This window comes from Seriola dumerili, unplaced genomic scaffold (assembly GCF_002260705.1).
Source record: "Seriola dumerili isolate Sdu_G_001 unplaced genomic scaffold, Sdu_1.0 BDQW01000291.1, whole genome shotgun sequence".
Taxonomy (NCBI): Eukaryota; Metazoa; Chordata; class Actinopteri; order Carangiformes; family Carangidae; genus Seriola; species Seriola dumerili.
Window position 1 is genome coordinate 3,737,081 of NW_019174546.1, and position 12,933 is coordinate 3,750,013.

The 12,933-nt window shown below is 40.5% G+C and overlaps 1 protein-coding gene across 1 annotated transcript in view; it reads right to left on the reverse strand.

Annotated features, from left to right (window-relative positions):
- LOC111231261 (collectin-12-like) overlaps positions 1-12,933 on the reverse strand; it is a 28,537-nt gene that overhangs the window by 12,295 nt on the left and 3,309 nt on the right. The window contains exon 2 of the mRNA XM_022758309.1: positions 12,555-12,605. Coding sequence (XP_022614030.1) covers positions 12,555-12,605 — 51 coding nt within the window. The remainder of the gene's footprint in view (positions 1-12,554; positions 12,606-12,933) is intronic.

Consider the following 12,933-nt stretch of genomic DNA (forward strand, 5'->3'; position numbering starts at 1 on the left):
TGTTTATGACCAAAGACATGTTAATGTCACTGCCACCAGCCTCAAGGGTGCGTTGTGTTTAATGATAATTAGTACATGTTAGCATGCTAACATCCCAAACTGAGATGGTCAGCATGGTAAACATGATTCCTGTTAAACATTAGCAAATTAGCATTGCCAATTTGCGCATGTTAGCATGCTGACATTAGCATTTAGCTCACACAATGCATTGCTGCAGTGCAACCTCACAAGGCTGCTAGCATGGCTGTAGACTCATGCTAAAATCATTTTAGTTAAAGTGACTCTTTGGAGAAACATTTGCCAGTAACATAATGCCATTTGTGCATTTCTCTGACTGGCCGGATGCATCACAGCAGATGCTCCAAAGTGATCTATGTTGGTACATATACTGAGAAGTTGTAGTTAGTTGTGGTTCAGCTTTGTTGCTGTTAATTAGCTCACTAGAGGTAGAAAAAGAAAGGGAGAGAGAAAAGAGAGAGAAGAGAGAAAGATGGGGGCCGTCCAGTGTGGTGTCTGCAAAACAGCTGTATTTCATTTGGACTCTGACTCAGTCAAAGAAAAAAAAATCTCAACACTTATTCCCTTATTCCATGTACCTGCCATTAGACGTGCCTGCATGCCCCGTCTCACTCCTGGCTGGCAGTGGAAATTTCCATGGCAACACAAAGAAAGCCTTTACAGACCAGAGCCTTTTTGTGTGAAGACCCTTTGTGCAGAGTGTTAATACTGTGTTATATACAGTAACTACCACAGGAATCCTTTCACTTCACAGGTTTCCATTTTGCGTTATACGAAGGCTGAATATGGTCACAAGCCAAAAACCAGTAGTCACACAGATAGGCCATGCCTCTCCACCTGGATGAAGCCTGTCAGATTAAAATTCTGCCAAATGCTGCATTTTTGTCTCACATTTCCAGTGGGAACACATGTATTTTGTGGTTATATTACTGTGTGGTATCTGTCTACAAACTGTCCAAACTACAATTACATCTAATGGTGGTTCAAGTTACAGTTTATAATTTCCACAACCAGCCTTATACTGAAGCAGTTTGGTTTAACAAACCAAATCACACACAAGTAGACACACAAAAATGTAGCTACATAAAACAAAAATTCTCCAATGGATAACGGAGGATAGTTTCAGTGATACTGTATTATACTTTCCTGAGACAAATTGTAGTTATGTAATGTAGTTAATTTGCTTCATTATGGCAACCCACTTGAATGAAGAGGTTCAATAAATGTGTCATTTAGTGGGTAAGACACGTAATGTATTGCTGTCTTGGTTAAGAATACAATTTCCAATGGAGGGACCCATTCAAAAAAATTCTCATGGTACACACAGTCCACACTACACTACAACCAGTTCACATTTTGTTTCAGTGGGATTTCAGCATCCTATAGAGTAGTAGATGGGCAAATGTTTTGGCTTGTGACCCCTTAAAATGATGCAATGTCTACTTGTGATGCCTCATCACAGGTTATTTCCTTCTCGGCTTTTGAGCTATTCAACCAAAGTGTGGTTTTTCCTTCATGAATTTGTATAATTTGGAGGATGTTAGGAGGTGTGAAGAGGTGACAGTATTCAGTATTTTACATGAAAAAAAGCATAAATAAGGAGAGAGGTAATCACCACCGTGCCTTGAGCTAAATGCTAACATCAGCATGCTAATATCGTCATAAAAATAATGCAAACATGCCTGTGGTGACCATAAATGTTTGTGCAGAATTTCATTGTAATCCATCCAATAGTTGCTGAGATATTTCAATCTGCAGCAAAGTGGTGGACAATCTAAACACACTCTGGAACAATGATGCTAGCATGGCTAGGGAGTCCTTTGCTTTGGACAGGGCACTCCAGAGCTTAGTTTTGTTATTTCCTGTCAGTAGATGTGTCCATGTTCTGCACTTGAATTTAGGTAAAACAAGTGACTTAATAGATAAATGTTGTTCTCTACTCCATTCCACTGTAATGTTAACAAAAAAGACTGATGTATTTATACTGGATTTGAAGAACTGTGGAGTGGTGCTACAGACTTCATACTTGAGACAATGTTGAACCTTTAAGTGGGCTAAGACGGTGTACTGGGGTCGTGGTGTCCCCCTCTGGCCCTTATAGCTACCCCACTATTAACAGTCGCCAACTGGAATGTTAACAAGTAAACACTCTCCAACAGGGGAAGTTACCACTGAGACAAATTACTGAGACATTAGGCCGCATGAATTGCTGAGCTAGCCTAGCATGCCTGTGTTATTTTTTTTCACTCTCTGTGAACAGGTTTATGACACTTTAAATTGGGCCCTGGTCCTCTTGAACATCTGGACCTTGTTACAGTGGAGCCAAATCAAAGGACGCATGCAAACATTTGATACATCATCCCTTCACGCCAAGCATCATAAGAAAAGGGGGCAAAGTTGGCAGAAGGCTATTTTGGGTGTTTTTATAAGAAACCTTCTCAGTGGTGCTCACTTCCTTCTCATGATAAGTAAGGGGATCAGCGGTTTACTGCCAGAGTTCTGTACATTAAGGTAAATAACATATGGATGGCTGCATGTCTGAACAGGAAGAGATGCCCTCATTACACATACACACACATACACACAAATACACACAAGCGCATTGCCTAAAGCTGACAAAGCTGAAAAGTGTCCTTTGAAGGCCTTGGCCACAGACCATAACATAAACACAATACTGGACTATACAATGTAGACAGGCATCTCTGGAAAACATCCTCTCAGCACGCTACACACACACACACACACACACACACACAGAGAGACACACACACAGAGAGACACACACACAGAGAGACACACACAGAGAGACACACACACACACACACACACACACACACACACACACACACACACACACACACACACACACACACACACACACACATATATATTGCTTTAAAATGTACTTTTCTACATGAACTACTGTTAGCTTTTAGAAAATTAGATATCTGTACTTGATATAGAAATAATGTATATTAATTCAAGCAAGCAAATTAATACATAAATAAATAATAACTCCTTTACAGGTTTAAACCACTCAAAATCCACTGCAATCTTGCCAATCACCACCTGCTGCTTATAACTACTGTTAACATTCAAAGATTTCTCTTCAGTTTATATAACTGCAAGTTCATCAAGTACTTGTGCTTATGGACAAATCCAAGTTTTATGGAGGTTGTGCACTTGTAAACTATGAAAAATGGTATATCCGTTGACATAACCCTACAAACTGGGAAAAATGGTATCCTTCAGAGGAACAGAGCACAGTGTTGAGGGAAAACTTTATGGTGCATTTCTTCTTAGCTGAGCAGGCACAAATAGCCTAAATGGTAGAGAAAACAGTTTGATGGCCAATTAAAAAAAGGAGATTCGGGTCCAATGAAGCAGTGAACATGTTAAGTTAATTAGAGCTGGTTTTGTCATCACATCTGTGCTGGGTTAGAGGAAGACAGACCATGTATGACAAATGGGTCATATATCGTAATCCCAAGAGACAGACTTTTAAGCACACAAGTGTGCCTCATAAACAGAGCTGGGCCACTGTATTGGTGATACTTAGTGAGGCAGGATTAGATGTCAAAAAAGTCTTTGGGTTCCAGTCAGCAGTTTCCATTAAAGACTGAAATTGTCCTGGTATGATAGTGCATGGTGTCATTAGGAGAGGAGGAGTCACATCTGCTGGGGCAAGTTTCAGGGGAAGAAATAGAAACTACTGACTGTGACGTAAGTCTACTGTGAGCTGGCAAGCAGAGGTGGTGTTGGCAGACAGGAATTAATGTTCTTATTATCGTTATTATTATTATTATTATTATTATTGTACTGAGAATTAATATTCCCAGGAAAGGCTGTAAAATACAACTCAAATTGCACCTGCATGTACACTATTAAAAAGGAATGTTTTTAAAGCAGGAGCATGTAAGTCCACTTATACACACACACTTAGCACTTGTTAACCTATGATAAGGTGCTTCAGCTCCACAATTAAATTTCTCTCATCATCACTTGTCACTTCAAACAAACACAAATTCCTGCTATAAAGCCCAGTGCTCTAAAAATCAGCCCAAACCAACCATGACTTGGAGAACAATCTAATGTTTTCTTGTGTTGAGAAGGGACCACACTAAACATAAAGATGCCATGGCTCCCCTAAACATGGTCTAGGATATTCAGTCCAGCCTGATAATTTATTGCCACACAAGTGAATGCAAACAGTGGTCTGACATTGCTATAAAATCATACAGCTCTTGCTCTTAAGGGGCTAAGAAAGAAAATGGTAAATCAAGATCGAGAAAAAGTTACACATTCAATTCCAAGCAGTTCTTACTCCTATGCACTTTCAACTAATTCAGTGTGTATGGCATTTTGCACTGCATTGCATTTTCAGCCCATGCGCATCTGGAACAGAATATCTCCAACTAAAAAGCACATTTACAATAAAAAAGTGCTCAGTTAAAACAGACATTTCTCGATTGCCACCGTTCACATGCAGAAATTTAGAAAAATATGGAAGCCATAAACTAAAGTTTATTGGCCTGAGCGGAGAACAAGAGACCCCCTGGTTCCTCCTACTCATGTTCCACTGTTGTTGGCATTTTGGAATGAGGTCATTCAACTAAAACAGGACCATGTGACCCTCAGAGAGACGAAGAAGAGGGGGTTGGTCAGTGGTCCTCACTTTCACCATGTCAGTCACGCCACATGAACATCTATTGTCTCGGCTTTGACTTGTGACTTGTTCGAATGCACAATGCATGTTCTTCTGCCCTGACTGTGTGTGTAGGTGCCCAGCTATGCAGCAAGCTAAACCCACTCTCAGTAAAGGCTGACTTCGACCGTTGGCCTGTGAGGTTTGCTCTAAATGCAATAGTGAAATTCGAAAAAAAAAAATGCTGGACAGCAAATTCAGCTGATTAAAATGAGAAAACACGAGATACCATAAACACAACTTAACCATTACTGAAGTGGCAGAGTTAAACTAAACACATTTACACAGGCAGTGGAAGCGGAGGTGTTTGTGTTGTGCTTTACAGTATTATACACAGGTTTTTCAAGCGAGGTGCCACCGGTGCAACAGCGGCTTCCATGTACAACCTGGAGCTGTCAAATTATTTCTGTCTGTCATGCCAGGAAGAAACAATGTATCACCAATGAAAGATCAACATTAAGGAGAGAAAAACTAAATGAACATATCGACAATCACAAAACAGCAGTAATACAAAGAGAGCGTAGGTCAGCGGTGCAGTCTGCCAACAATGACATGGCACAAGCCGCGGCCACTTCAATGACAAAACCCACCTCAGATATAAAACAGTTTCTGTCACTGGTTGAAATCATTTACAGGGTTAGGCAAAGTGTACAAGAGGGTATAGTAAAGTGAGAACTTACAGGATGTTGTGTTTTTGGAACGAGACCTCCACGAAGCAATGAGCTGCATCTCTGAGCTCATTATTTCTCAAGAACCCATTTTTGTCCAACTAATGTTCCTGTTACCAGGAAAAATGTGCAGCACTATGTGAAATGTTGATTATGTAAGTGTGTTCTATCAAACAGTTCTTAACAAATCTTCAACCATATTATTCTGCAGAATTTTATTCATAATGGCTCCCACATTGAAACTAACTAGGACATCTAAATATCAACAGGCTTGGCTCTTTCTAATCTGAACCTCACCACAACAACACGAACCCAAAGTCGGATTTTGTCATGCGGGTTTTAGAATATTTCATTCCACACTCTTGTGAGCCCCAAACCGCTGCTCGGGTGCCGAGTTTAACGCTGGAGTCAGCTCCACAGACCATCTGTGCAGTGGGGTTTTTGTGTGGTCACGCCTGCCGGGTGGCCCGCCGTGGAAGCACTTAAGATACTGAATCAACAACAATCATCACCCAGCCCAATGTTCATCAGCCTGAGTCTGGCTGAGTCTGTGCTTCACTCCATCCCATCACCGCACGGCACTTTCAAGCCTCATCACCCAGTCGAGCCAATAAAACCACACAGTGTGGATTCGACCAGCCGTCCAGCCCAGTCTGGCTCTGTTACTGGGGAGAGATGCTGACCACAGAGAAGATGGTATCTAACCGTCTGGTCAGACCATTGTAGTTTCATTTCACTGTGGTCCGTGTTGAAAACAACAGAAGTTATATAATGTATTGTTAAACAAACGTTTTATCAATAAATACCATATTCAAATGACAAAAAAAAGCATATTTCACTTATTTCTGATGTTATCTATGAATCAACTCTGAGATTTCAGTGCTATGCAGGAAAATGAAGGAAACTGCACAATACTCAGGTATTGAATAACTAGCCTGGTTTAAGACCTTTGAATTGCTGCCTCCACATCTGATTTTGCAGTCAGTCAGATAGGTCTGTTGTCGCGCTCACTGACAGCTATTTCCTCAGTTGGAACAACTAAGCAAATCAGAATCTTAAGAATAAGGGATGCCGGAGACAAGGCCGCTAAGATGGCGACAAGCTTCGATGTGATTGACATATACAGGTTGTAGTGAATCAGAGAACAGAAACAACATCTTTTAAATCTACATATCTCTATTTACATGGCAAATGTTGCTACTTCTGTGTCAACTGAAAATGAAATCAAAATGTCACAATGTCAAACTGAAGAATGAAGTGATAAAAAAAAGGGCAATTCAGTCAGAGTACTAGTTTAACAGTGTCCCCATTACTGTTGTTAATCCACAGACCGACAGTGGTGCCAGTAGGTAACAATTAAAACATCTTGCACACCAGAAAGTCTCACAGTGTCAGAGCAAAAACTCCTGCATGCTGTTTGTCATTTGTGAACACATTTATCTGGAAAGACAAGATGCTGATGTATTTTAACAGTGATTCTTTAATGCTTTAAGCTCAACAAATGAAATTTCATTCACCGCCATTAGATTGGATTCATGTCAGAAATCTATAGAAATGGAAATCTCAAAACTACATACATGACTCGATATTTAAAGAGGTAAGAGACAAAGTCTTTTTTGTGCAAAGTGGGTGAACCGACACTGACCTGCTGCACCAAACTACTGAACACTGTGCAGTTAATCCTGCAAACATAAAGTATGTTCACACAGACCGAGTGTTTCTTTTGCAGCAGATGTACAGATGTGAATACACAAACACATGTCTGACTTGAAACGGTCACTGAAACACTTGAGAGCTGAGTGAATGGAAAAACACTACACGGCTGTCTTCTTTGCACAACATGCAGACATTTTTCAATACCTCCAAAAATACTACTAATAATGATAAAGTACTAAAGCATAAACAAGAAAAACACTTTTTGGAGCCAACGTAATCAGAGCCAGAGCGGCTGACGCTCAACAGCCAGGTCTGAAGGTTTGATCGAAGAGAAGCACTGTGACTCACAGCAGAACAAAGAAAAATACACATTTTTCATTCTAGTTTTCTGCTGTTTTTCAAAGAAAGGAAGCAGCGAGGTTGATGTTGGCCGTCTCTGGAGCCAAAAGTCATCCATTATATGTAACACTGATGCAGCAGAGCCATATGCAGAACTTCTTCACGCAGCCTGTCGGAGGCCGCTGACAGAAAATGGAATCAGACACATCCAATACTGTGTGTGTTCTTTTTGTGACTGAGCCAAAACCTGCTGCGAACAGAGGGCTCAACAAACATTCATTATGTGAGAGAAGACGGCCTATCAGATGACAGTTGGTTGCAGCCGCGTCGTTAGCGTTGCCCAATGCTATCCCCTTGGGACACTTAGTGAGGAGTGGCGTGAAGGAGTTTGATGAGGTGGTTAGGCCTATTTCGGTCAAAACATCGATGGTTATATATAAAAACCACTTACTGACAGAAGCTCCTCTGCAACTCTAAAGCCGTCGCGCTTCATATCTAATCCGTTTACATTGACATATTGAGTTAATAGGAGCTAAATCTATAGTAACTGTGGTGCAATGTCTTTACTGTGTGTGTTTAATATTCCCCTGCTCGCCAGATACGATGGAAGTCAAGGCAGCTGGAGCACATTTTGATCTTCAAACTTGATAACAAATGGAGCCTTGAAGTAGTTAAAGCAGGCTCAGAAGTCTCTTTATAGTCACATGTTCCATATGCCGTCCAATCATACACAACCACATACACTCTCACTATCTGCATACACAGATGCTATGCAGTGCGTCCATGCTGCTCCTAGCACACGTAACTCCTTCTAACGTCCCATCTGCTCTGTCTCCTGTATAAAACTGAGATACACTACACAACCATCCGCCACCCTGATTATCACACCTGTAAATGCTGTTCACACTGAAGCACTTTACTTTACTTTACTTTACTTTCTCTCTCAGCGACATAAAAATACTTTAAACAAAATGGAGGACAGCTGATTGTAGAAGCCAATGACGTCCCAGCTCTCTATGATAGAACTTTAATAAGATACTGCGACTTGTGGAAACGCATCACTCTGGAGATGAACCATTTTGTTGTGTGCCAGTATTGAGGCAATGTGAGAAAATATTCTGACATAATGTTTGTGCATACAGGGAACACACCTTAGGTATTGGTACCCAAAGTTAGACATAAATTATGCCTCAGAAAATTGTCCAGTATGAGTATAATCTGTAGGGATACTGGGCTAAAAAACAGTTCTGCTCTTTGACAACTAAGAATCTAATAAAAGACTGAAAAACAAAACTGAAATACTGTTCCCCAGTCATTATTGTATTTTATTTTAATTTTATGATCAGTCTCATGTTCTGCTGATGTGAACACATTCCACCACTGATGCTGCCCCAGACTTCCTTTGTTATCACTGTCTGGATTTGAGTTATTATCAACAGCATTAAGTCAAAACTTAGACAAAAAACTGCTCTTCAGTGCAGGGACGCCTGTCTGTCCCACCACTAACGCTCTGAGCAGAAATCCTCCTGGCCCCTGCTGGGATACAGTGATTTGTGCGTCGTCTGGGATGCATTCCCGCCTGTCTGTCCATTGGTCAATCCAGGATTGACCCACCATCCCTCTGACCAGTCACAGACGTCCCCTTTAAACCTCGCAGGTCTGGAATAAGATCAACAACCAGTCACCCCAGCGGTGTTCTGTGTTGTTTTATCTGTCTTTGTCTCCCCTTTTGTTGCCCCTGTTAACTTTGTAATCCCTCAAAGTTTTCTCCCTCTCTCCTCCTACAACTCACTCCGCTCTTTATTGAAAACACGAGCGAGTAATCTTTCATTAGGACAACAGAACACGCACTGCATGCATGCACAGCCTGGAGGGGGTTGTAAGTAAGAGGCAGGCATTCTGAAAACATTCTTTTCTGGTAATAAAGTCCCCGTAAATTAAAACCACTTGCTGTTTTGCTCCTAAAATAAGTTGGGCAAGGAATGCGACTCCTCAGCTGAAAATAAAACTGTTGACAAATGTTTCTCCCTGGAATCAGACAAAAAATAAAATCAGATTAATAGAAGCAGAAACAAACAGTGAGCACTGAGGAACACTATGATAAAGAAAACAGTTGTGAACTAGAAATAAATAATGAAATGTTTGTAAAGTCATCTCCACTTGAGGCTTTTCTCTTTTTCCATCCCCCTCTTCCCTCTCTCTCCTTGGCACATTGCTGACACAGCACAGCCCAGTCATGGACCCTGAAGGCCTACAATGCCTGCTCCCTCTCCACCTCTCGCTCTCTCTCTGAGTATATAGGCTTGCACTGAATAAACTTCCAGTATGGACACAGGAAGCGGCTCAGCAACTTCTCAGGTTTGGACCCACTCTCAGTGGGATAATAGACCTCTTGTGGAAAGCAGATGTCAAAGTGACTCATGAACCTAATTTCTCTCCACAGACAAAGACATGTGAGAAGTAGGACAACATACCTCTCAGGCAGTACACAAGTATGTGTCGCAGAGAAACTAAATCAGCAGTTTGACATCTTGTAAAGCATGCTCGCTTTTTTTCTAATAGTGAGATGAAAAGATCAATACCAGAATCAATATCACAATCAATACCTGAGTATCTCTGCTTCCAGTCTTTATGCGAATTTGTGTTCGTCAAACTATTTCTTTAAAGGAAAAACCTGAATAAATGAGTGGAGAAGCAACAAAAGCAGATGCCTCCATACATCTGGATGGGTGTCCACTGACGAGTATGACAGTGATATGATACATATATTATGGCACACAGTCACCTCATCTCAACCCAACTAAACACCTATGGAAGACTGTTAAGACAGTGCTCATCACAACCATCATCTAAACACCAAATGAGGAATTTTCATTAACAAGAATCCTCCAGTTCATTTCAAAAGAATCTATAACAAGGAGCCTTTTAACCTGTCACTAATCCCTTGTCATTACTTTTACATGATGTTGTTCTGCTGGAAAGAACTTTGGTTAAAATCTTTGGAAAATCAAGGCAGGTAACCCCATCCCTTCATGAAGACCATTACCAGAAAATCCAAGTATTATAAAGGAATACTCCGGTATCAAATACTCTCTTTTCACACCTGCAGTTGGAGGACAGCAAATATAATTGGTGCCAATGGCAACCCAGATCCTTGGCAGAATGAGAACAGAAAAGTCTTCAACCACTCCCACAGCACAAACCACTTCTCCACAGTTATTCCGCACGCTCACCATCAGTGGTGGAGAAGTGATTTTTGCTGCAGGGGAAGTTAAAGAACTTTCTGTGCACATTTTGAAATGTTTTGACATGTTTCAAACCCACAGGTTGTGAGTATTTGATACTAACAGAATTTATTTTCAGTGCTCTATTGTGTATGTAAACCTTCTCTGTTCTGGTACAGCTGCTTAGTAGCCAGATGTTGACCGGGTTTTTTTTTAATATAATCAATATGTTTTTTTCTGGATTCAACTTTTACAAAGCATGATGAATCAACACGCATACATTTAGGTGTTAGGCAGTAAGACGTGCACATGCGTAAACTGATCGTGATGACATACAATGTGGACTCCCACTGCACCCCTCACACTTCCTGACATATGGCCGCTGAGTGCTAAGATGACACACATACTCTAAAACACCTCTTAAACCAGAGGGACCGCCGTGACCATTTCAACCCAGAGTGTTGAAACTTGATCTCTTTTCTTTGACAGAAGCAGAAGAAAGTTATCAGAAGACACTAATTCATCACAGTGAAGTTATGGTTCTTCACAGCGATGCTCACAAAGAGAGAAATGTGAGCAGCAGTTAATGGTATCCACGCAGTCTAGGGGACAAGGTATTCGTATAAATAAATGACATTTGTTGCTGCATGTGAGTGAGACAGATACAGAGGGTAAAACATGGCCTTTCAGAAGTTACAAAACTTGTTATTCAACCTTCAGCAGATCAAGTGTAATCCGCTTTAATGTAAAGTATGCTGCTGCAGTGAGCTCTGCAGGCCTATAGTTTTATAATTAACACTTATGAAATGACCAAGTGCCAGGTCACCTGGGTGCACACAAGAGCCATACAGGGCATCAAATTTGATGACTGACTGATGGCTGCAGTGTTTTTAACAACCACCCTGACTTAACACTGTAGGTTCTAACCTCCAAAGACAAAGAACCAAATACAATATCAAATGATTTAGAAGTTAGAAGCATTTTTATATCATAAAGCTCCGGTAGGATAAAATAACTGAAACTGTAACAACGGATTCAGTCACAACTGAGTCACAATCAGCTGATCTGAGTCAAATTTAAGTGTTATTGAGCTATAATACGCAAAATAAGCCTAGACTTGGCGAGTATCAAAAGTTGGTACTGAATACTAGATTAACACTTGCTTTAATTTTGACTCTAGAAAAAGTAAGAAAACCAGAGACCATTCAACAGCCTGAGAAGTTAAGATAAAGTGTCACAGTTTGTTTGAATCACTAGACCTTTGAGACCAAATACAACTCAGGCAAGTAGATTTTGCATATTTTGCTATTTTGCTTGGTGGAAATGACTGTGGTCTGAGCCAGGAGATCTGCTTAAACTCAAGGAATGTGTTAATGTAACAGTTCTGAATTTCCTTGACTCAGCTGAGGAGTTACCAACATCTGGCCTGATGGGTATTGCCTGATGCAGGGGTGAGACTATGAACCTGTCTGGAACCTGTCTGTGCTGCTGTGGTTCTTACAATTTCTGGGAACCTGATATACTCAGGATATTAGAAGAAAAGGAAATGAGCAGAGCCATTTGGAGACTAATTTTTTTTGGTTTCAGACCAAGTTATCTTGTGTAGTTTTGTGCCAAGAGAAAAAAAAAGTACACTGAGATGCTGATAAGGTTGCAAAGTTAGCCGACTGGTCAGGAACACCCAGGATGCTGTGGTTTTTTCTTTCCACTGTACCCCACCGCTGTTATAACAAAAATAAAAATGGAGGCAGCAGCCAAAACTAAGTTTGTTTCTGGGAAATGAGGTGTGGCCTCCTCTTAACCTTGGGGATTATTGTATTTGGGTTACAGCCAAGGAAAATACTGTATTTAAGAAAATGTTCTTTATACAATAATTTGGATAGATGTGTCAAGGGATATGAACCAGTGAGGTTCTTGGAAGTCAAGAAGTCCCTCAATACTTACCAAACCTCTTATAACCAAAGGACTGCACCTCCTCTTCATCAGCAAAGTCGTCTAGAGGGAAAACAAGGAAATAAATGAATTAATTGTGAATTAAAGATATAATCAACTACAAAATGAAGTTAAAGAGTAAAAAGAGACTGGGGAATTGACTCATATTATTACATAAGTATCTGAGCATCTAAATAATCTAAATAATTTCTAAAAGAAATCTGAAGTCAAGGTCCATTTACAAGCTTTTTTCCAAAGCTCTCATCAGCAGATAGTTTGCTCAGTTTTCTGCAAATTCAGAAAATCTTATCCTATGATGAAGACTGTGGCATGCTGTTGAAAGCTCCTGTAAAAAGCTGTGTCTGTTTCTAAGATCAAGAATGAACTTTCA